Source organism: Delphinapterus leucas, chromosome 9, assembly GCF_059928025.1.
Source record: "Delphinapterus leucas isolate spDelLeu-1000000601 "Yukka" chromosome 9, BTC_Dleu_Yukka2, whole genome shotgun sequence".
Classification (NCBI taxonomy): Eukaryota; Metazoa; Chordata; class Mammalia; order Artiodactyla; family Monodontidae; genus Delphinapterus; species Delphinapterus leucas.
The window spans coordinates 15967681-15992506 of NC_143137.1; the positions used below are offsets into that span (position 1 = coordinate 15967681).

At 39.3% G+C, this 24826-nt stretch overlaps 1 protein-coding gene across 2 annotated transcripts in view; it reads left to right on the top strand.

The window, feature by feature from the left end:
• The window catches only part of DGKI (diacylglycerol kinase iota), a 452138-nt gene that overhangs the window by 401571 nt on the left and 25741 nt on the right, over positions 1-24826 (top strand). For both annotated transcript variants that reach the window (XM_030759800.2, XM_022580220.3), the window contains 2 exons: positions 20288-20325; positions 23897-24017. In XM_030759800.2, the coding sequence (XP_030615660.2) occupies positions 20288-20325; positions 23897-24017 (159 nt within the window). The remainder of the gene's footprint in view (positions 1-20287; positions 20326-23896; positions 24018-24826) is intronic.

Sequence of the window (24826 nt, forward strand, 5' to 3'; positions counted from 1 at the left end):
TCGAGGCAGTTTTACTTTGCCGTGGGTTGTGCAGGGAAACGCACTGTAGAGTGCCCTAAAGCTCTTTAATACATCAGTGGCTGTCTCTGGCTCAAATACCATAGATTCATATTTCTCTCTAGTATAAATATATATGTATATATACATTTACTGAAATAGAAATATTCATAAAAGTGTATAAAATTTATCTGCTCAGTTTAAATTCTAACCAAAGGAACTACTGTGTACCCAGCCCCCAGTCTAAACAATAAGATATTTGTAGTAATCTGGAAGCTTCGTGATTGCCTTTCTGATTACATTCTCTTCCCTCTCCTATGGGGATAGCTACTATTCTGCTTTTTTTGTTAAAAATTTCCTTGTTTCTTTTCATCATTTTACTACACGTATGCATATTTCACCTATGGATATATGTGTGTGTATAAATATATATTTTATATTTGTATTCCATATATGTGTGTATATAGTTTTGCTTATTTTGAACTTTTATAAATTGAATTATTTTGCAAACTCTTCTGTGATTTGCTTCCTTTGTTACAGAATAATGCTTGTGTAATTTATCCTTGTCGATGAGCATCATATTCATTTCATCAATTTTTCATGTCGTATAGTGTTCTGTTGTATGAATATAAAACAATTTATATATCCAAATTCTGCTTGTGAATGTTTAGGTAGGCTGCAGGGTTTCTTTCTTTCTTTGTTTTTGTTCTTTTTGCTATTGCAAACAATATTATGGACATTCTTTTTCATAACTCCTCCTGGTGTCCATTTGCAAGAATTTCTCTAGGGTTTAAACCTGGCAACGGCATAGTTAGGTGGTAGGTTATACACATATTTAATTGATCACATAATGACAAACTGTTTTCCAAAGTGATCATTCTAATTTATACTCCCAACTGCAGTAAGAGTTCCTAATAATCCACCTTTGTCAACACTTGATATTAACTGATTAAAATTTTTAGCCAGTTTGGTGGGAATGTCAAATGGTATCTTGTGATTTTAATTTGCATTAAATAATTACATATCAGATGGAGCATTTTTCATATATTTGTAATTTGTGTTTACTTTTCTATGTAATTCTTTATTTCCTTTGCCCATTTTTCCCCAGTGGGTTGTTTTTTCTCAGTGATTCATAAACATTTTAATGTATTCTAGGTAAAAAATTTATGTTGACTATACGTGTTGCAAATTTTCTCCAGTTTGTGGTTTATCTTTTCAAACGGGGACTTTCCTTCACTGACTTGCAAAGCCTGTTCTGTCTCTCCATATTTGTGGGTTTCCAGATTCCCTTTTCTGTTTTAGTTATCCATATGTCTATTTCTGTACAATACCATGTTGTTTTAATTGCTGTAACTTTGGTAGAAATCTTGATATCTGGGAGATACCTAAAATTTGTTGTTCCTCAAGAGTGTCTTGATTGTATGTGAACTTTTGCTTCTTCATATAAATTTTAGAATCAGCTTATCAAGTTTTGTGTTGCAATTTTCATGGCAATTGCATGAATCTATACATGAGTATAAAGAGAATTGATATTTTTATGATAATGAGTCTTTTCATCTCAAACCACATCTCTTTACATTTAATTTTTTTTAACTAATTAATCTTTTAAAATGCCTATCGAGTTTTATAATTTTTTTCATGAAGGTTTTGGCCATCTTTTGTTAAATATATTCCTAAGTATTAACATTGAAGTGATATTTTATATTTTTAAAATTATATTTTCTAAGTGAACATTGTTGGCGTATTAAAAGGCAATTGACTTAGAATCTTGTTTCAAAATCTTGAATCAGGATCCCTGCTAATCTTTTATATTCATAAACTTTATCTAAAGGGTCCTTTTGTGAGGAAAGTATTTTCCTGAGAATTCTGTTTCATCTTTTCCAGTCATTGTGCTCTGTATGAGCATTTTCTCATTCTTTCTGTGCCAGTTAGAACACTCGGTATCGTATCAAATACACATAGAGATAGCAGTATTGCCTTGTTCCTGACCTCCAAGTCAGTGCCATCCACAAGTCACCATTACTTGTGAAGGTCACTGGCAGGTAGTCGTGGTGTTGGTGGTGTGGTTGTTCCGTGGACAGACCTTTGAGGATTTTCCCCTTCGTTCAAATTTGTTAAATTCAACAGGTATTGAATTTTACTGAATTTTTTTTCATCTTTTGAGATGATAATATGCTTTTTCTCATTGGGTCTTTTACTATGGTGCACTTCACTGATTGATTTTTTAGTAGAAACTACTATTATATGCATGAGATGAGTTCAAATTGGTTATTACATTTATCTCCTTTATATATTGCTGGGTTCAGCTTACTAATATTCTACTTAGAATTTTACTTCCATATTCATGAGTGTGATTGGCTTTTAATTTTTCTTTTTTATAGTATAGTGCATGTATGATGTTCATAGCTTCATAAAATGAATTGGAAAGCATCCCCTTATTTCCTAACATCTGGAAGACTTTGTGTAACACTTGTTATCTATTTCTGGAATTCTTAGAAGATACCATCAGTAAAGTTATCTGGGGCTGGCATTCCCTTTGTGGGGAAAATTTCAATGACAGATTTGTATTTTTTAATGTTGGAGGAGATAGATTTTCTATTTCTTCTTGAATCAGTATTGGTAACTATTTCATCCATTTTATTAAAGTTATTTTTCATTCTTTGGCATACATTTTTAAATACTATCTTACTGTCTGTGTAACTTCTATGAGATCTGAGGTTACATCTACCTTTTCATTTTTAATAGATTGTGCCTGCTGTGTGTGTGTGTGTGTGTGTGTGTGTGTGTGTGTGTGTGTGTGTCTCCTCCACCTCTCTCTCCCGCTCACCAGAGGCTTAGAGCCCTTTATGTTACTGGTTTTTCAAGAAACCATTTTTTACCTTCATTGGTCCTCTGTATTATGTATTTGTCTTCTGTTTCATTAGTTTCTTATGTTTATAGTTTCCTTCCTTCTAATCATTTGGGTTTTTATTCCTTTTCTACTATTTTTCTAACATAGACATTTAAATACAAATATTACCTGAATGCTTTCTCTTCCCTATATATCTCCTTCTGGAATTCCATTTAGATGCACGTTAGACATTTTCATGCTATCCTATATATGTTTTACCCTCTGTTCCCTATTTTATATCTCTTTGTTTCTCTGGATTGCATCCCAGATAATTTCTTCAAAGTTGTTTTCTTATTCATTTTTACTGATTTTTATTCATGTTCATTTAAGATTATTCTAGGTGAGCTGCTCATTTCCTTGGGCCTTTATGCACAAGAATTCTTTAAGTCCTTCAGAGAGGTTTTCCCGTCACCAGAGAAAAGTACCAAACTTGATTAATATAAATTAAATTCTCCATTTGTGAGTTTGTGTGTGTGGGTGCTTGTTCGGCTCTTGTTTAGAATGCATAGGAAACACAGAGACATTAATTCAGAGTGCATCATATTCAGATAATGACAGTAACTAGTTAATGTTCATCACCAGTCATTACGTCTAAGTCTCTCTAGTTATTTTAGTTGTCTGAACCACATTCTCTGGTAGATTCCTTAGGAAACCAGTTTTTTCATACAATAGCAGTTGGTCTGAGTCTTTCACCCTTGAAAATTAGTTGTGCTGCATACAGACTCACTGGGGCACATGTTCTTTCCTTGACATTTTAAATATTACATTTTTCTCCTGTCATAAAGCACTTGCTATTAAAGTCTAATGATAATATTCTCCTTATAAAAGTCACTTTTTTTGGTCTTAATACCCAAAGGATATTTTATTTTCCTTTAATGTTCAGTATTTTTATGAAAATATGCCTGGATGTAGATCATTTTGAGACATGACACTATTTAAATATAAAGTTTATTATTTTTTAAACTTCAGAACCGTGTTCTTGAATTAAGTGTTTGTTCTGTTTTTTTGCTTTAGTTTTCTTCAGAAGTTCATTTTGTATGTTTGTTTTATCTTCTTTGCTTATCTTCAACCTTTGCCATTTTCTCTCACATTCTTTTTATCCGTTTCCTCTTTTCTTTTTGATTTTTAAAAGTTCTTTGTTTCTTCTACTTAAGGCTTTATTGGTTGAATTTATTTGTTCTTGTGTTCTTTCTAGTTTAATTTGCAAAATGTTTTATTCTTTTATTTCTAGTGTTTTGTTGAATATCACCTCATTTCTGTATTCTAATTCTGATACATGATATTTCTTTGTATCATGTGTCTTTAAGCTCATCTGAAACAGTACGTTACTACTTTTTTTTTATAGCAAGTATTTGTGATTCACTTCCACTATCTGTGGGAATGTTATTCTGTTCCTTATTCTTGTTTTTTTCCTTCATGTGAGATTTTACATCCTTTTTTTGATACTTCATATGAAATTAGTTTTTCTGAAATTTAGAAAGAGAAACACTTGTTAGCTGTTCTAACTTCAGAGAGCTCTTTCTTGGGTTGGTTTTATGTACTGTTAAAAATGTGGTAGCTTGCTTTCTCAGACTTCCTGGCTTTGATCCCTAGCCTCACTTTTATCCAGACCTCTTTCCTTTACTCCTGTTGTCCCTGTTCTGCTCAGTGTGTACTCCACTTGGAAGATTACCCTCACTTTGGGTCCTATCTTGAAGGGGAGCCCTGGATGGTCAGTTTTAAGAGTTTACAGGGGCTGCAGTGCTCCAGGTACTTTTAGTCCTTACTGGGGGCCCTTGCACTCATGTGCTGTGGGAATGGGAAAAGCTTCTGACAGTTTCTGTAGGTGTTCTCACCTTGGCCCACTGCACTGTTCAGTGAACACCTGCTGGCTGTTTTGAGGCTTCCTGTTCTCAGGTCCATCAGCTGCCCTGCTGCTTCCCTGGGCTTTCCAGCACAGACGTTGATAGAATGCAGGTCATTTGACTCTTGGTGTCTTCTCTCCAGCCACTCGTAATTTTGAGGTTTATAAGGGTATCTTGTTACTTTGTCTTAAATGTTGACCATGTGTTTTTGGTTCTTCTGGTTCCTCTGTCTCTCTATATGTGGAGACTCGGGAATATTCAAATAGTCTGCTGCAACTATTACCACCATCTTCCCACATTTCCTGATTTTTTTAATCCAGCATTTTAGCTTAAATTGTTAAGGAAGTAGCTCATTCCCCTTCTTATCAAAAAGAGAAATTTATATTCTTTTTTATTCAAATAAAAGTTACACATCTTGAGAGTTATATATTTTTTAAAATATCTATGATACCTCCTGAAATTAAGACAATTTTTTAAAGAATAATTGATTTTTGAGAAACTAAGGTTGGAGGGATTAATGGTTTGGGTCCTTGTGTTTTAGCAAAAATAAGTTCAACTACTCCTTTGAAATTATTTGGCATAATATACTCTTATGTGTACTTAAAACTGAAAAACAAGGTCAGTATTTATTAAAACTTAATAAGTTCCAGGCAGTGGCTTAAGGGATGTTCTGCTGAGGTTTAGAGAGGTTAAGTAACTTTAAGGTCACACCAAATTATTATATACTGAACCAACTGCTCTAAATGTTTTATATATATTTAAATTTCACAACAATCATAGTACTACTATTATTCCCATGTCACAGATGAGGAAACTAAGGCACAAACCTATTAGGTGACTTGTTCAAGGTCACATGTGTAGAACTAGGATTCAAACTCATACTCTAGATCCAGATCCCATTTTTAGCCCCTGTTTATATAGTCTCTCAATAGCATGGCTAAGTTTTGAGCTAATGTTATAGGAAATCTTGATTCTTTTTGTTGAAAAGAGACCTCATAATTATTGGGTTGGAATTGGTTGTTAGAAAAGAGATTTTATTTTTTTCTTCTCGTATCAGTGAGCAGTACCCTTGACACAGAAGAACAATTTAAAGCTATATTCTTGTCCACTTATTTTACCTCCATACTTCCATAATCAAGGAAGCAGGGATCTAATTTCCGGTCAGTAGCACTCAATCTTAAAAAGGTAGAATTCTTGAAAGGTAGCTATTTCCTTAAGAAAATATCACATAGAAAGACAATTATTTTATGACCAGAAGAGTAGAGTGGATTAAGAAAGTTAGATGTTTTTCCTTTTTACTTTCTATAAGCTATTTTTTAGTAAAATGTGATAAGTAAGCTTGGCTAATGATACAGATAGAAACATCTGCAGATCTTTAATTGCCTTGCTAGGAAGAGTTTTCAATATTGGCCATCGCAGTATGCCACTTTGCAATGACCTTGGGCTAGCTAATGCAGAGTTGCTAGAGGGTTTTTTTGTTTTTTTGCCCCCAATTCAGTTTATGACTGTGGAATCCCCTATTGGCTTTTGTATTTAGATTCAAACTTTTTAGTGCTCCCTTTTTTTTTTACTTTTACTTTTTTAATTTTTATTTATTTTTTTTTTACATCTTTATTGGAGTATAATTGCTTTACAATGGTGTGTTAGTTTCCACTTTATAACAAAGTAAATCAGTTATACATATACATATGTTCCCAAATCTCTTCCCTCTTGCGTCTCCCTCCCTCCCACCCTCCCTATCCCACCCCTCCAGGTGGTCACAAAGCACCGAGCTGATCTCCCTGTGCTATGTGGCTGCTTCCCACTAGCTATCTACCTTACGTTTGGTAGTGTATATATGTCCATGCCTCTCTCTCACTTTGTCACAGCTTACCCTTCCCCCTCCCCATATCCTCAGGTCCATTCTCTAGTAGGTCTGTGTCTTTATTCCTGTCTCACCCCTAGGTTCTTCATGAAGAACTTAGTGCTCCCTTTTGAGGTTCTTCCTCACCCTGGTTTTGTTTACTTGCTTGAATTAATTATTTCTACTTCCTGCTTGGGGGCCCCTCTCCAGATCCCATCTCCCTTGTATTCACACAGCCATATGGCTTATGTACCCTCCTACCATCTCTCTGGCAAACCATCTCCACTGTCCTTCATTCCAACCCCTGCTCTGTGCTCATTAATTCTGTGTTTTCGAACCACCTCCATCGATTCTAAGGACAAACAATGATGAATTTTTCTAACAACTCAAATGCCCGTGATTTATCCTTCCCTATCCGCTGACTGGTTTTTTGAGTGTATTCCAAATTTTTTCTCCATGGGTGGTGTTGCCCTTCTTATTTAACTCTATACTCAATGAATAGAAATGTTGCCCCATTCTACGCCGTGCCCTGGCACAGACCTGATTCCCTCTGTACAAGTCTCATTCTAACATTTGCTGCAGTATGTGGTGTTGGCAAACAGCACCTTCCAGTACAAATCTTTGAGTTCCATTGTGGCCTCATTAACATTGTTCCCTCTTGTAGAGGATAGGTTAGCGCTGGTCCTTTTCCAAAGAAATTCAGTTACTAATGTGCTGAAAAGATGGCCTTTTATGGTCTCACTGGGTGCTCCCCAAAGGCTGTGTGAAAGGAAAGGAACAAAAATGACAGCATGAAAAAAAGAAAGAAAAAAAAAAGATGACAGCATGCTTTTCCTTGTGAAATTTCCTAGGAAAACAGACAATCACTGCCGATTAAAAACAAAATAAAACAGAACAAGCGAACAAAACAAACTCCGCCCCCCCTCCTACCCCGGGTTTTCCAAAATCAGGTTGTATTACTTTAGTTCTTTCCTGACCCTACTATTCTCTCTCATTCCCCCTTATTAAATCTGACTATCGACTGTAACTGTATAATCCTTTGATCCTTTTGGGTTCTTTGGAATGTGTTGTTGGTGATCAGTATCTAATTAGCTTTTGAAGCCTTATTATAGATGTCTGTGTGTGTTGAGGGGGGAGTATTCTTTACTAAGATTTACATACAACTTTGCTTTACATTGCCTTTGGCCTCAGAGAATATTTAAGTTAAAGTATTTAAAACACTGCAAAATAAGAAAGTAACAAAAAAAAAGGAGAGAGGAAGGGATGAAGGCTCATCTCGTGGTTGCTTTTAAGTGGATGGGTGGGAAGAGGTCATCAAATACCGTTGTGTCGTGGATCCTCCAGCAACAAATGAAGCTTTCATAGATCTCATTCCTACAGATACATCACCTGTCCTACAGGTAAGTGTTTAAAAAGGGAGTGGGAAATGACTGGCTTGGTCCGCGTGTCGTCATCTGTGAGAGCAGAGATGAAGAACTGCGCTTGCTTTATAAATGTTACTGTTTACTTAAGCTCTTTACTCTGTAGAATGATACTATCTGGGTTACGCATATAAGCAAGGGGCTAGCAGGTACATTGGCAGTTAATGTAGTACCGTCCTTATATAAGGATCATTGTTACTCCATTTGTCTGTGTTCTACTTAACTAGAAACCCTAATAGCCAATGAAAACGTTTCACCCAATCTGCTCTACCTAAAGCTTGTTTTTTATTTTGATGGCTTTCTCTTGCAAAGAACTGGGTAGCTGCTGGCAACTGAATCACCGTCTTAGACTAAGCCTCTCTTGTCACGAGTACCAGTTGCAAAATATTAGAATACCCTGTTCCTTTTTTAGGGTGGTTCCCAGAAGTTAATCCTGGATGTGTTACTTCAACCTGTACGTTCCAGGATCTTGGAAGCATTTTTCCTGTGTGTATTTTTGTTTGCCCATGATGCCCATTATAGCTCCTTAGGCCCGTGCTGTCCTGGATAGAGCTGGGAAAATAGTCATCAGTCCAAGCCCCTCTTTTTCAAAAGAACGAAGTTAACTAAATGCTTCCTTCCTCATTTTGCCGGCTTTCTGTGTCCATTCTCTTTTCCTGGATGCTCTGAATTTTAGGGTATGACTTTCTTAGCTTCATGCAACATCCCTTCTTCCAGTCAGTGTAACTCCACACAATACCTGTGAGTAGTTCATTACCACGGCATTTCCTTTCCCTGGTGCTGCAGCTTTATTTTCTGCACCTTCCGTCATCAGAGCTAGAAAAGTATGGGGCATGGAGACAACTAAACCTGCATCCCTCGTGGCTGACCAGGGAAATGTTGGGAAGAGAGGACCTCGTTTCATCACCTAGCGACACCGTAGTGCTATCTGACAGTCTGTACAGCCACATAAGAGGGGGCAGTATGGTCCCCTGCTGGGGAGAAAAGGCTCCCTCGTCAGCCTTTCACATGCTGGGCTGACAGCCTGGCTCTGTTACACAGTAGCCCTTGAGCAACTGTCAACCTCAGTAAGCCTCAGTTTCTTCATCCTTCAAATGGGGTGATAACAATACTACTACATATCTAGTCGACTTACTGTGAGGATTAAATTGGATAATATGGGGAAGGATTTAGCTCTATGCCTAGCACATAGTTTGCTTGCAGATATTAACAAAAGAAAGGGACAGAGCAGATGTGTAAAAATGCAAGAGAGAGCAAGAAAAACCATCAATGTCAAATAACGAAAATGGGAATATATTTTTCTATAAATAGACCTGATAGATCTATTTGCATGGACTTATGACTTTATTTCAGCCTATTGTTTTATAAATTTACTGGAACTAGACATCTCCTTCAGGGAGCCCAATGGACAGAGAAAGACTTGTGTCATTCTGGGCAGTGGTCACTTGAACGTGGATGGTAGCATCAGGCAAAGACAAGAGCCTTGTTCTTGGCGTGGGAAGGACCAGGCACCGCCTTGGCGCTGCCTTTTGCAGGCTGGGGAACCTTAGGCAGAGCACTGCTCTCACGCCTTGGTGTCTTCACTGAGCACCCTGAGCTGGCTGACATCTAAGGCTCCTTCTGTTCAGTAGACTGAGGCATCGAAGCTAGGAAAGAATACTGCACAATGAAACACATGAGGCAAAACCAAAAACGTCATCTGCCATTTTGGAAAGGTATTGCGGAGACACCTCTGCCCTGCTAGTGTATGGATTCCTGCAGCCGCGGGCCAGTCTGTCACTTCTGCTTGTGAGGACAAACATCACTGCTATTTTCACACCTCACCATGTACCCATCTTTCGAAAAGATGGAAACCAAACCTTGCAAAGCACATAAATGTAGCAGGCAGCTTTCACACTGGCAGCTTTCTTTATCAAGGTAACAAAATACATTACTATTTAATTATGCAGCTTCCAGCTTCTCTCCTGACAAAGCAAAGCCCCAAGGCTTATTGAAAAAGGGATTTGTAAGCAGCCAGAATCCACTCAGTTTTGCTCAGTCTGGTGACATTCCCATCCCCTCTTTTCACCCTAGGAAGTGAAGGCGGTTATTTCAGCCCCTGCGAAAAAATTAGAGTGGTGTTTTACAAGATAGCAAAAAAGTCGTTTAAACCGTACCGTTTCTGCAGCAGTTGGCTCTGTTTCTCTGACCACGCGTCTCTCCGGTTCTCGTATCTTGCCTAACTAACCCTGAGGGCTTCTTCTCTTTCTCGGAAAGCATGACCCACCCAAAGACGTTCTTCTTCTGGTATTGATTTCCCAGCGAACTTTGCTTTTTTCCTCTTCTCTAGATTTAAGCTCTTTTTATCTTCGAGGAAAAGAGTGACAGGCATGACCAAGGTTATATTTGGAAAATGGAGTTGCTGAGTGATTTTCACTGACTTTTTTTTAAAAAGTTTTTGACCTCACATTGCTGAGTCTTGGAAGCACCCTCTTTTAACTCTCTGACTCATTTCTCCATGCTCCCATTTCAGCTCTCCTTCTTTATCAAGTGAAACTGCTTATCACCTTGTCCTCCATGGCTCTATGCTGCTGGTCTTCTCTATAGAGAACTCTCCTCCCATCATTTTGCCAATGCAAACCTTCCGTTTTTAAACAATTTCTAACAAATTCCCTAGGAAATCATCCCATACATCACCCTACTTCTTTAGCAAGCAGAGCTACATGTGGTTGTGTAAGTGTACACACGTTACTTTATAGATACCCTTACCTTTCTGTCTTTAGAGTATATGAATCCCTAAGAAGAATGAAGGTTTAGTTTTATTTTTTTCTCTCTTAGCAACTGGACAGTAAAATCTGCTCTTTAATAAATATCTTTGAAGTTCAACTCATATACTGAAGGCTTTTCTACTTTGTACCTTATCCTTTGAGCAAGCTTCAGAACTAACCATTTGCTTTATAATTCTTGCTTCTAAGGTGTGATATTGCTTAGTCCTAAGTTAGCATAATATTGAAGTGAAAGTTAAAACTTTTTTTTCATTTCTCTGAAGTAAAATGCTTAATTTTTCTGTGCTTCCAATTAATATCTATCATATGTTGATATGGGGAAGAGTCTAAATTAGTGTTTTTCTTATAACTTACTTGCAGATACAAATGATCTTGTCTGTCTTCACACTTACAAGTAAGGACAAACTCTAGAAATTTTACCTTTTTAGAAAAAGGTACACTTTTGCTGTATGTGCATTTTGCTGGTGTGTCTCTGAAAGTGTCTTTTGCTGTGTCAACTCCTCCTTGGCTTTATTTCGTTCCAGGGAGGAGTGTTTTGGTTAAACCTAGTCTTCTTCTCAGTTCCAAAGGTCTTTACCTGACAGAGCGGTCCGTGTGCTGCTAGGAGACGATAAGGTACTTGACAGACATCCTGATGACCGGATGACCTATAAACCTATCATCTTTTTGAGCTCAAGAGCACATTCATTTGTACTTGGATCTTGGCCTTAAACACCATTTCCCATGCAGTCTTGATATTTGGTTAAAACCGATAACCATCCATCACCTTCAGGCCGTCAGGTCTGCTTGCAGCTATCACTGAATGAAATGTGAGCGCACTTCTTCAACCTAAGTTCCTCTTAGAGGTCCTGAAGGACACTGCTAAAATACATCCCAGGAGTTCAAGGAGACCCATCACAGGAGGAACGCCAGCCTGACGTTGAGGGAAGGGATGATGCCGGATCCCTGATGCTCTCGTCAAGATCCTCAGCAAACGTCATTAGGACCTGAGGCCGGCAGCAGCTCCTCTTCTTGGCACCGTCCTCTCATCTGTGAGGCTCACGGGGACCTTATCTATTAGTTCTTCCATTTCTCTTACCCTCTCAGGATTATGCTTTATCATCCAAATGCCAGGGAAAGCAAAAATAAACAAAGTTTGTCAAAATCTAAATTAAATTCTCTCAGCATTCTAGGGATGAAGGACTTTTGGAGAATACTGGAACTTTTTTTTTTTAATCTCTTACATTGCTAAAGCGGTTTACGTTGTGCTAAGCATTTAGTACGTATGACTTTATTCGTAAGGAGAGTGTTATCGTGTGCTATAATTATGCAGGGTTCATGAAGTTAGTAAGTTGTAATCAGATTGAAACCCTTTACAAATAGGAAAAAGCCTCCCCGTGGATGGAAGCCTAATGTTTATTGAACAAAAATAGTTGATAGGATTCTATAATATTGATGCTAAAAATGAATTTATATTTTTCTAGTTTTATGGGAATAATGGGATATTCCTTTAGAAGATGGTACTACATAAAAAAGTGTGTCGAACCACTTCATCCAAAAATGATAATATTAACCTGTCGTCACTAGAGAAAACATGAATTTTGAGCTGTACAGACTGTCAAAAAGGTATTTTCAAGAACTTCTCTGGTCCCCCTGTGACTAGTGTTAGCACGTATTTTCACAGTTGGTGGAAAGTAACACGTTGTGACTGCGGAAGAGTATGAACCCAATTGACCCCTTAACTTGGGAACTTGTCTTCTCTAACCCAATGCCCAAGGCAGATTAATTAACCTATGACATTTGTTTTAACAGTGAGCCACGGCTTACTACCAATGTCCTAGGAAGTAACATGCAGCGTTGCTTAGTGTAAGGCTCTCATTTGACCCATAATGTAACCATTTCTGGTTTATTGAGATACTTACCATGGTGTGTCACTGCCTCTAATAAACACCACTATATACCTTAAAAAGATACGGAACTATTTTCAGCTCCAAAATTTACTGCCAGGTGTAGCAGGGGCCAGTAAAGTAGACTTTCTTCTGTTCCTCAGAACGTCTTCCTTGACCCAGAGTTTGAAGAGTATTGAAATGATAGCCAGCTGAATCACCAGACCTTAAGTATCCACCAGGCAGTTAGTAAGCACTTCATGTATTTCCTGTACTATAGAGTTTTCATTGAAAGGTGGAGCATGGATAAAACAAAGAGGGAAAATATGAAAAACACAGTCCCTGTGCTTGTGGCTTAATTGCAGAGATGGGACTTAAACATGTAAAACAACCAGAGAACAATTTCACAACAAGAGATAAACAAGTGGGATGTTTGGGAGAGACATCTGGTTCCTGCACTGTTTATAGATCATTCCAGTGCTGTATAAGGGAAATGGAACTGACTGTTTCTGAAGGGAGCACGTCCTGGTCCTCTGGCAGCAAGGTGCACGTTTTCTGCCAGGAGGGAACACTGGATGGGGGCTGTTTATTTTTTCTCCAAACAGGAAACCTCTTCCATGCTAATAGCAGCTTCAAAAAGATCGCTGTAGCAGATGGAAAGAACCCATATACATTCATGGATTCAATTAGCAGGGACTAATTGAATTTGAGGATTAACTCTGTCATTAGAGAGACACAAAACCTATTTATGTCTTCCGTCTCTGGTTGCACATGCTAAGAGGGATTTGGCACAGGTGGTCTTTGAGTATTAGACCACTGTAGCATTTAATGGCCCTTAGATGCCACTGATGGGTTAATCCCAATGACGACGAGATGATAAGATGACAAACTGTGTGAGGTGTGTGCCCTGTAACCCTCCATTCGATATTTCAGCAGTGGAGGAGACGCCAGTCGGCAGAGCTTGAGGAATATAGGACTAGAGTTCTGTGAGTGTTTGCCTGACTGGAGAAGAAAAAGAGGAGGGGCAGTCTCTTCTCACATCTGATGATTAAAGAGAGCACACCTTGTACAGAATTCCTAATTCAGTTCAACCAGCATTTGTTGTCTGCAGAGTCTTCTACTTGCCTTGCACTTCCCGCTCCAAGAAGCTGGTCCTTCTGATAAGTAGTCTTCCACCTTTTCTTATTTATCTGCCGAGATACTCATGATGTCAAAGAGATGACACTCTGTGCAGATACACTCCCATAGATCACACAGGTGACAGAAGCTACTGTTCTTGGTCAGTTCCCAACCCTAACCGAAAGTCAGCACCAACCCACTGACTCCACGCACATCACGATGCAAGTGTGGGATGTGACGGCTTGTGTTTTCCAAAAACAGCGACAGCGGCATCTCCCATCCCACATATTCTTCTTGCAGCAGGACTTTGACGTTCTTTTCATCGAGCTATGAGGTATGTGGCTCCTTTCCTTGAATATGGGCGAACTTAAGCCTGAGGCAGAGCAGACGTGACGCTGTGTGATTTCCAAGGCAAGGTGACTTCCACTGGGCTCCCTTGGAATGGTTGCTTTTGAAACAGTCAGCATTTCAGGAGGAAGCCCAAGCAACCCAAGGAAGCCCGCGCGAGCAGAGCTCCCAGTTACCAGTTGTGCGTGTGATCTGTAAAGTGGCGCTTGGAGCTTTCAGTGAAGCTGCCCCAGCTGATGCCAGATAGAGCAGATATTTCCGCTCAACCCAGCCCAAATATTAGCTTTTGAACAAAATACATAATTGCCGTGTTAGAGCCACTGCATGTTGGGATGGTCTGCTGTGCAGTAATAGGGAACGGATACAGGCTTATGTGTCATTATATTATTCTTATAATCTTGAGTTCTAATATATTATGAAGAACCCTAGTATTCTGGCTATTATTAGCAAAGAACTTGGCATGTATCTTATTATCAATTGTCAAAACTTCCTTGAGGCCTAGATTCAAATGCAGAGGTCTTTAGAGATATCTAGTTCCTCCCTTCTTTCACCTCGTCTTGGGTTTGTTCAGTATGACTATGTAAAATAATATCAAATATCAGTCATTTTCATGAGCTGCTTCCTCCTTTGTGCCTAATTAGCATAATTCACCATAGTTATCCATTAAATGTGTGTTAGATTACCTTTGCTATGGTTCACGATTATATTAAACTCCATTTTGGGAGCTAAGCCTTCAGTTTGTTGTTCGTGTACCAGGGCTTGCTGCTCACAAAGTAGAAAAATTGAACAGAATGCTGCTGCTAAGGAAAATGCAGGAAAAGCTATGCAGAGAAGTAAGCTTTTGGGCATCTGACAGTGCAGACTCTCTGGCGGCTGAGCAGTAAGTAATTAAGGAAAAGTGTGAAGACACCTGTTGTGATCAGATCAAGGGAATTGTGAACATGACATTCGCCGTAGGGATCCTTGTTTTTCAGTGTCTGCTTTGGCATAAAAGGAGTTGCAGCCTAAAGCCATAAATTGACTTTATTTTCTATGTGATGCATTCATGAACCTTTTATTTGGGGTTGTTTTAATTTTTGCTCACCTTGCTCCAAGTTAAAGAAGAAACAGCATGGTGGAAGGAACTCTGACCTAGGAGTCAGAAATAATAAAAGAAAATAGAAAAGAAATAATAAAAATAAAAGAGACAAGCGCCCTTCTGTCTCTCAGCTGGATTGCTAACTATCTGTGTGACCTTGGAAAAGTCAATTTACTTCTCAAGCCCCATTTTCCTTATCTATGAAATGAGAGGGTTAGACTAAGGCCAAATAGAGCTCTGCAATGTGGAATATGGCTTCTGAAGCATTAGTTTTATGTTGTGATTCTTGCTTTGCAGATGTAAATATTGAGGAGTAAAAAGTATGCAGAACTTGGCAAAGCCAGACGTATATTTATGATTCTCGATGAATCAACTGTTTTTTACCGCCTCGGCCTCCACAAGCCATTCTTTGTTCAACAGTTTTTGTTGTCACATTTAATTTTTTCTTCCACAAGTAAAAAAAAAAAAGATTTAGATGACTGCCATCATTGGCAAGTGACAAACAATTCAGCAACAGAATATTAATTTTAAAACTGAAAAATAGCTGAACATGAAAGATTAAAAATTTTAAATAGACATAAATGCTCAGGCTTGTGACTCTTTATAGACAGCGTAGTTATCTTGGTTGATTTATTGAGATTTATAAACATACATGTGGCTTTGCCAAGTTCTTTTTTATTTACAAATATTTTTGTCTGCAAAGCAAACTTCACAACCTTAAACTATCCCTTTGGAAGTAGTCATATGCCATGTTCTAGAGCTATAGTTGACCTTAGTCTAAACTTCTCATTTCATAGAAGAAAGTGATTCATTTCTGTGTAATGGTGTTAAAAACATCAGTATTCCATGGTGTTCTACACAGAAGACCACAGTGGTCAGAGTAGCTGTTTCTTGAGCTTACTTGCAAGGCAGAGACTCAAAAGGACTGATTTTATCTTCATTTTCCTAATGAGAGAGCTGAAGCTTGGTTAATTGCCCAAGGTTATAGCTAGTTAACGGTACTCACAAGACTTAAACTCAGGCAGTATGATTCTAGACTCAATTAAAACATATTCCTTCCTAATTTGGATTTCTTGCCAAAATATCAGCTCTCTGAGAGGATGGAGTATATTTTGTACAGTCAGCCTTGAACAGGGCCTGGCACGGCAGAAGCAGGCGAGCCAGCCAGCGGGCCCTTGGACTGTGTTCTCCCCATCGTGATTCCAGGCGATAGGAGTCATTTTTTTCCCTTCTGTGCACCGATGGCTAAAGATGTCCGGGCTTTTGGGAGTCCAGGCCTAGGAGAGAGGCTGTGAGAAGGAAGACAGTGATTCCTTCCTGGTAGTCCTGACTTTTCAGTTCCAGCTTTCTCTCTCAGGATGTTTACTGTTTAGCAATTGATTGGAAGGCACAGCGCTGAAGGAAAAATAAACCATTTCTTGTGAACTAATGATTCAACTTCTAAACGCTAAAACTGACAAACTTTTCAGTTCTCTACCCCCTTACTTTCCTGTCTGACTGTCTAAGTTTATGTGATTTAATTGTCTGGGAAACTTAGTATCCACCTACTCAGTAATGCTTGTGTCCCATTGGCCATTTGACTTCCCTTGTTCTTTTGAATTTGGGAGCATCGTTGCCTCAGTTATGAAGGAGTTTTGGAAAAGGCAAGAAGGCAGGCTCAGAGCTGAAGAAATAATAAAGAATAATACTGTAATCATAACTCATTATTTGTTTTTAAGCTTGCTCTTTCGGAAGGTTATTATCTGGAGTTGAATACTAATGGATTCAGGCTCTGTTTATGCAGAGCAAATCTTAAGCAACAGTGTTCAGGAGGGAAGGACATTAATCAGTAGAGAAGAGGGCCTTGTGCCTAATAATGTTTGCATAATAGCTACCCTTGAGTGTATTGCTTGACTTAAAAATGAATATTCATGTTTTCTGTCTCCAGTACAATTGGAAATTATTTGTGGTTATGATTCTTTTATATGCTCTTCTATCTGTTCATGGGGACTTTAAATTGGGAGGCTGTAGGAAACCAAAAGACATAAATAAAAATGCTTTTGAGTGAGTCTGAGGTAGCAATGGAAAGCCGCCGTAATGGGGGTAATCCGGAGCAATTGAGCTGAGAGCAGGTCGTAACTCTGTTTGCGGGAGGGAAGGGGCAGAATCCAACTGGCATGTGTCAGGACATTTATACGATCCTCGATTTACTTTTAATGCCTCCATAGCTTCTCATTACTCTTGGGATGAAAATCCAGGTTCCTTCTCTTGACATAGCGTGCTCCCTGGAGCAGTCCCTTAGGAACTCTACAGTTATGACCTAAGACAACCCAGCCTCAGATGTGATAATGCAGAATTCTTCCCAGGGCACCTCAGACAACATGACTCTTAACTTCCAAGTCCTTGTTCATATCTTCCCTTCATGTTTTAAGGATTTTCCAAATCTTCTTTGCTAATTAAATCCACTTATTGTGGAAGAGTCACCTTAAATTTCACCTCCTCCAACAATCCTTTGAACTCCGCAGCTAGCATAAGTTTTCCTCCAGCCTCTCATTAATTCATTCATTTGTTCATTCATTCATTTATTTTCAGGGCTCTTTCAGTAGTATTTATCCTGGGGAATTTTTGTTATCATCCTGATTTCTTGCTTATATGCACCAAATTTTATTCACTGGTGCTTTAAATTAGCGAATTCACTTTTCTTTTCTCTCCCCTTTATTCTTTCTTTTTTCTCTTTCTTTTAAACTTGAGAAATGTTCCAACATGGTCTTGAAAACGCAGGCTCTACATTGTTAGGAACTTCTGCATGTAAGTTTCAAGGCTCTTCATTAGCTGCCTTCTCAGGCAATTTCCCTAACCTTATTTCTTTCCTAAATGGATACTCTACCTCAGTCAAGAGAACATCCTACAGTATAAAAGCCCAGACTGAGTCGTTCTCCCAGACCTGCAATTGCTCATACTTTCCCCTGCCTCTCCCTCCCTGTCCTCTGAGATACAGTTGACATCTTGGGGTGAAGCACCAACCATCCCACTGGCTCCTTCATCCATGCCTCACTTCTGATGGGACCTATGAACAGAGAGGTGTCTGTTTGACTCCACCACCAATTTACCCTCATTGCTAGGCTCCTTCTGAAGTGTTTGTATGTCTCTTTCATGTACTTACGTATAGTCACAAAAGTACTCTACCCCTTCTGTCAATATAACTTATCCTATTTATACAGCACTTTTTAGGTTTCATCTTTACTACAGAGAGGTTAAGCAGGGCAGCTGTTAACCTTATTTTACATAAGAAAATTGGTTCAAAGTTTGGATGATTTCTTAAATTTACATATCTAGTAAATTATAGAGATTGGAATTAGACTCCAATCCAGCGCCTTTTCCACAACACTATAAGCTTGATAACCTTTAGACTATTCTCTTCCATTTTCCGTAAGCCTCACAGAGCCTAGTAGAGCTTCTACAGGGCGACCTCCCAGAGGGCACTGGACAGAGGCTGGGACTGGTCACAGGGACCTGCACTACGGTGCTGATGGGGCCACCGTTGGCTCTGCGCCCCGAGAGAGTCACTGCACTCTGAACCCCAGTGTCGCATCTATACTAGGAGGAGTGAGACACGTTTCTTGGGTTCTTTGGATGCATAACGTTTTATTAATTCCCTTTCTGTCATTTTTATCTCCATTGCCTTCTCACTCCTTTTCTCCTTGCTCTCTTTTCAATCAGTTCAACAACTGATTGGTGTGCGTTGATAGCGTACAAAGAGCATTGTGCTGGGAGCCAAAGGGAGGTGAAAAAAGCAGATTGCTTACCGCTTGTCATGGAAAAGAAACATTCTTCCCTCTCTTTCCTGCTCTTCCTTTTTCTCTATTCCTCCTGCATTCTTCTTCCTCCCCTATGCCCAAGGAACCCTCATCATTTCCACAGGTTTTCAAGGCTGAGGGAAGGCACTCAGCCCTGGGCCATTGAACGAGTTTAACATGCCTGTGGTCCTTTGCCTCTGGTCACCCAGGGCTCATAACTGCTCATCATAAATGCTTCAAGGGCTTTGTTCAGTGACGGTCAAGGGCTCCATGTACTTTGATACCTGATACTACATTTTTGGCTAACTCTGTATGAGAGACTCTGAAACAAGAAGAGTAAAATGACACTTTGAAAAATAAATTTTAAATCTTCTAATTTTTTTGGTGACTTTAAAGCCTTAAAATAATCTTCTTATTGAGCAGTTTTAGAATCTAAGTATTTATTCTTCTAAAGGGACCATTTTCGACCTAATACACATGTTCCCTTTAGGAACCATAATTGTCATTAGACACTCATGTATTCTTTCCCCCTTTTATCCGTTATATTTTCTCATTCCTCTTCTACACCCCACATGAAAGGCACAGGTACTTATATATTTTTCCCCTCGGCTACATAGTCTTACAATTAGTTTAGGTTACCTAGGACTTCTAGAGTTCTTTCTATAAGAATCACCAATGAATTTTATGCTAAATATACGGTTATCTTCTTCAGAACATAATCAAAATATGTGTTTCTTCTTTACTGTCTCTTGTCCTTCTTTCCATAGCAGTAGGTATTTATTTATAATTATAAAACACACAAACAAAATTACTACTGATTTTTGAACCCCAAAAGGACAAAGTAGAGGGAACTAGAAAGAAGGGACCAGAAACAATCATGATTAGGCACCTACTTTGCATCAGTGGATGAGTTAAGAACATTTAGATGATTGAATTAATCCTTTGAAGGATCCTATACAATTGAGACTTGCTGTTTTACAGATGTGGAAACTGAGGCTCAGAGGGGTTAAAGAACTCGCCCAGTATTCCACAGCCTGTAAGGGTCAGGGCTAAGATTTGAATCCAATATGTGTGGCTCTAAATTTCATGTTCTCTTTACTGTACCTGGGCTGGAGGGGTCTCAGGTAGGCTCTAGAATGATGTATGAGATGAGTGCCCAGGTAGGGAAGGGCTAAAGGGAAGGCCTTAGTCTGTTCCCAGATTCACCCTTCAGCATGTTTGTCCTCCCCTGGTTCCTGCCCCAAATGTAGACTGTGTCTCCAAAATACGGATCCAGCCCTTTATAATATTTTAATGAGAGGGTCTTCTACTAATGGGACATCTCTCTTTTGTCTTCCACAGCAATTTTGCAGGCAGTAATAGCTGGTGATCTTATGAAGGTAAGATATCTTCCTACCAGAACTTTTGGTGATTCTTTAAGAACTTTAAATCAACATCATTTCTCACCAAATTTTCATGATCCCGTATATCGTTTCTCATCCCCCTGGTACTAGCTGGTTAGAAGGAGGAAGGATGCTCTTTTTGAGGACTGAGAAGAGAGGATGAGAGGGGTCTTCACAGCATCTCTATATCTCCTAATAGCAAAGGGTCTGTGCAAAGGCACTGCGCTATTTGCCTTGACTAGATACAACCGATGCATGTCCCCAGGAGGCAGTCCTCACAGTGCTTGGAATTCCTCCTCTCTGAAATTTGAAGTTTAAAGATTTCTTTTTAGATAGGTCTTTAAATGAATGCATCTGTAGGAATAACCTGGACAATACCCAGAAATACATTCTCTAGGCAAGAGCCTACATCTTGCGACATTATTACAGTTTTGAACTTCCGGGATCACAGTGAATCAGAAGAAGATGCTCTGATCTGCCTCGAGTATTTTGATTTGTGCTCATGTTTTCTGATGAATTTAGTTCAGAGGGAAGTTCAGAGGGAAGGAGGTGGTCACTGCTTGCCTCTAGAGTGAATGCGAATTCTGAAGTCAGACTGCGTGGGTTCAGATCTTGGCTCTGCCATTCACCGTATACGTGACTTTGTGTAATTACCTAATTCTTTCTGTGCCTCAGTTTCTTCATCTGTAAAATGGAATCACATTGCCCCTCTCTTTGCTTTATTGTGAGGATTGAATGTAAAATTCATGTAAAGCTCTTAAGACTGTTCCTGTTACATAGCAGGGACTCTAAAATGATAGCTGTTTTATTAATATAGTGTTAATCTGTGTTTCTTTAGTAGCTAAACATAGTGGGGAGGCAAATATTTGTTATAAAATATAATATAATCTATGAATACCCTAAAAGCTGTATTTGGCCCCAAGTTATTTTCAGGCATCAGGACTTAGACTGCCCACATATCCCTGTATAACCCACACTGGCACTGATCTGTTCTGTAATATCGACAACTGCTCCTGGGCAGAGACTCTGCCTTACTCGTGGAGTATGGCACCACTGCATATGGAGAAACCAGAAGCCTTAAAAGAAAGCTGAGAAGCACTGCCCTTGTATACAAGTTCTTCTGAAGCACATCTGTTGAATAAACTGCAAAATCTCTGTGCTACAGTTTTAACAGGTTACTAGCAGAAGACAAATGGTGAGAAGGTTGCCAGCATCTTGATAAACTGCCATCTTTAGACACATAATCCTGGGAATGGTGCCTGTGCCACTGTCCAGATCATAGTGTTACTAGGAATTGTTACCCACAAGAGGAAAGTGCTGTCTAAGCAGTGTGGGTACCTATGCGTTCGGTGCCATTTCCCAGCAGTGGATTAAACCAATACTATCCTATACTCCCTGTAGGGCCTTATAGTGGATTCTGTGGGAAAGAGAGGCTGAGTTAAGACCTGATTCCTGCCCTTGCAGAGCTTCTAAACCAGAAAATTTTGCAAACTGTTGTACATTTGAAACCTTTTCATTTTATTTTGTATATACGTTCAGTCTAGGCAACAGATTTTCCAGGTCCCTGGGTGTATTACCACACTTTTTTTTGGTACTTAGTAGAGAATTATTTGACAGATGGGAAATCAGTATATTCAGCTGGTTGTCTTATTTCATTCTCTCTTGTAATTATTTCCTAAATGACTAAGAAATGACTTAATAACACCTTATTTACTGAGAGGTAAAATATAAAGGCTTAGGATTTTTCTCTTTCATTCTTTTCTTTCTGTCATTTTTTTTCTTTTCCTTCCCAAGTACTTTTTCCCCCTTTTCTTTTTTCTTCTCTATCTTCTTTCATTTTTCTATCCCATGTAGAAAGTACAATAAATATTAAATATTACACTGTGTGTGTGTGTGTGTGTGTGTGTGTGTGTGTGTGTGTAAGGGATGGAGAGCGATAGAGAGAGGTTGGGTGGGGAGCGGGGGGGTGGCAGTGCACCAGTGAGCCGAGAACAGAAAACCCAGGATCATCCCTGTGTGAAGGTTATCATGAGCGGCTCCTATACACTGGGCTGCATAAAATGCCCGTGGACTAACTTAACATTCACAGTGTCTATAAACACCACAGAAAGGCAGAATCAGGGCAGCTGATGGATTGGGTCTCTGCTATTCTTTTGAGCCCAAATCCTCTGTGGATCTGCCCACAAAGAATGGAAGTGTCATTGTGAGACGAGACAGTTGAACAGAACAGGATTCTCTTCGATTTTTGTGGAAGACAATTAGCTACTTCTTCCTGTTCCTTTGCTTTACAGTTTAGGCATGAAAACCCCATAGATTCCTTACATCCATTCAACGACTCCTTTTTGATCAATTTCCTAGGAAGTCTTTCCTGACTTTTTTCCATCCCCTATGAGTGCCCTGTGCTACCCTCCTCAGGTTCTTCTCCGTCTCTGTGCAATTCTTTACACATCTGTCTCCCCCATGGACGGCAAGGTCTTGGAGGCCAGTGGCCGAGTTGTATTCATCTTTGTTTCATTGGCATCTGACACGTGGCGGTTCTATGATTTTGAGTGAACGCGTGAACTGTGAGTTTACTCTCTTTAACCTTGTGAGTTGTTTGATTTTTTATAATGCTTGCCATCTAACTTCTTGGTGGAAGACACATTCCTTTTGCTTATATCCTGCTGAGTTATTTGATTCTTACTTATCCTAAAACTACCTTTTAGAAGCTCCAGAAAGGCTCTTCTTGTTCTGATATACTGCAGTGTAGAGAACGGAGATCCAGTTACACTTTCTATAATGTTCAGTATTTCACAAACTTAGACTGTGTCCTCATTTAGCCACCTAATTCCCAGGCTGCAGTATCTGATTTTTCCAGGCTGTTCTCATGTTTGAAGTCTTTTAGGTTTCTACTACTACATTCTCTGAACCCTTCTGGTTCTTATCCCATGGATCATCTCAAGCCTTGTTGGGTATACGTTGGGCAGAAGGCATGCAGGCTGGACTGCAGATCTGGATGAAGGAAGGAGACATACATGGGTGTGCCTGTGTCTGCCGTGTGCATATGTGTTGTGAGCGCATGCAGGAAAATGGGAAGCAGCTTCTGTACTCGGTAGCTAGGCTCATTAGAGATTGGAGAAAAAACTAAAGGACGGGGAAGGAGCTTAGCTACCAGACATCAAGCTATTCCTGCCTATAGACTTAATTGTTCTTTCACTCAAGAGAACGCTGAGCCAGCATAGGGAATCTTTTATTCTTCTCTCCACCCTTTACTCCCTTGAGACAGAGACCAGTGCCCAGAAAAGTTAAAGACAAAAAACAGAAAAGGAACAAGTAATTTAGCATGTTTCCATTTCCTTAGGCTGTTCAGTACCCACATACCCTCTCTGGAGTTAACTGAGACACTGGCCATCTATTTGAGTGATAACACAGACCCAGGAATGGTTACTTCATCTCTTTGACTTTTCTCTGTGTCCTCTGAGGATGGAGACATTTGTGGTTTGTTACATTAGTTTTATTTTATCACCGGTTAGCTGTTTCCCTTGTTCTGGACTGTGCCTGAGCTGCTTTTCCTGTGTCTCTTTTTCAGCTAATAGAAAGCTATAAAAATGGAGGCAGCCTGCTAATTCAGGGACCAGACCACTGTTCACTCCTTCACTACGCAGCTAAAACCGGCAACGGGGAGATTGTGAAATATATCCTTGACCACGGTGAGTAGGCACAGCGAACCAAGAATCATTTATCTATGAAATAGACTGAGTTTTCTAAGTTGACTTTCATCCAGGCAGTCCTCAGAATGGTGGAAATATTCTCCAACTTTAGCTGACTCTCCTTGCTTATTTGAGGGAGCTGGGATTCCAGATCCCTTACACATGTAGGTCACCTTAACCAAGCCATTAACAAATAATTTTCATATCAAGGCCTTTGCAGGGTATTTGGGGGCTGATTAATTAAAAACTAGAAGACAAACCAAATGTGGCCTTGGCATAGCGTGCTTTACTGTTTTGGGAAGAGCTTTTATGTTTTGGGAAGCGAACTAGTTGGGACCAGGTACCTAATCCATATTTATAGCTGATCATTCTGAGGAGTAATGAGCATATTTTTTTTCCATCTTTCTAGTCCCCACCCCCCCCTTTTTTTTTTCTGTTTGAGTCTCATTCATCTTTTCAACTCAAGTCACACTTTATTCTCTTTGAAAACATCTGGTACTCTCGTGTCCTCTGTGGCCGGCCATGTTCACCTCCTGGACGGTGTCCTAACTGGGTTTGTAATTTGGTGTTATAGATTATGTACTTTAGCATGTACCTCTGATAGTCCTTTAGAGGCACAAACACATGAGAGGAATATCAAATGTTGACCATACTTTCAGCTTCCCATGTTTATAGTGTTTCTAGGACTGAAAAATAGGAAAGAAGGGGGAAACATCTCCCTGGCTTGGCTGTTTTAGAGGGGTCTCTAGCTCTGCTAGATACAGGTACACAGAGATCCTGGAAGATTTTCTGTGAGCCCTAGCATTGAG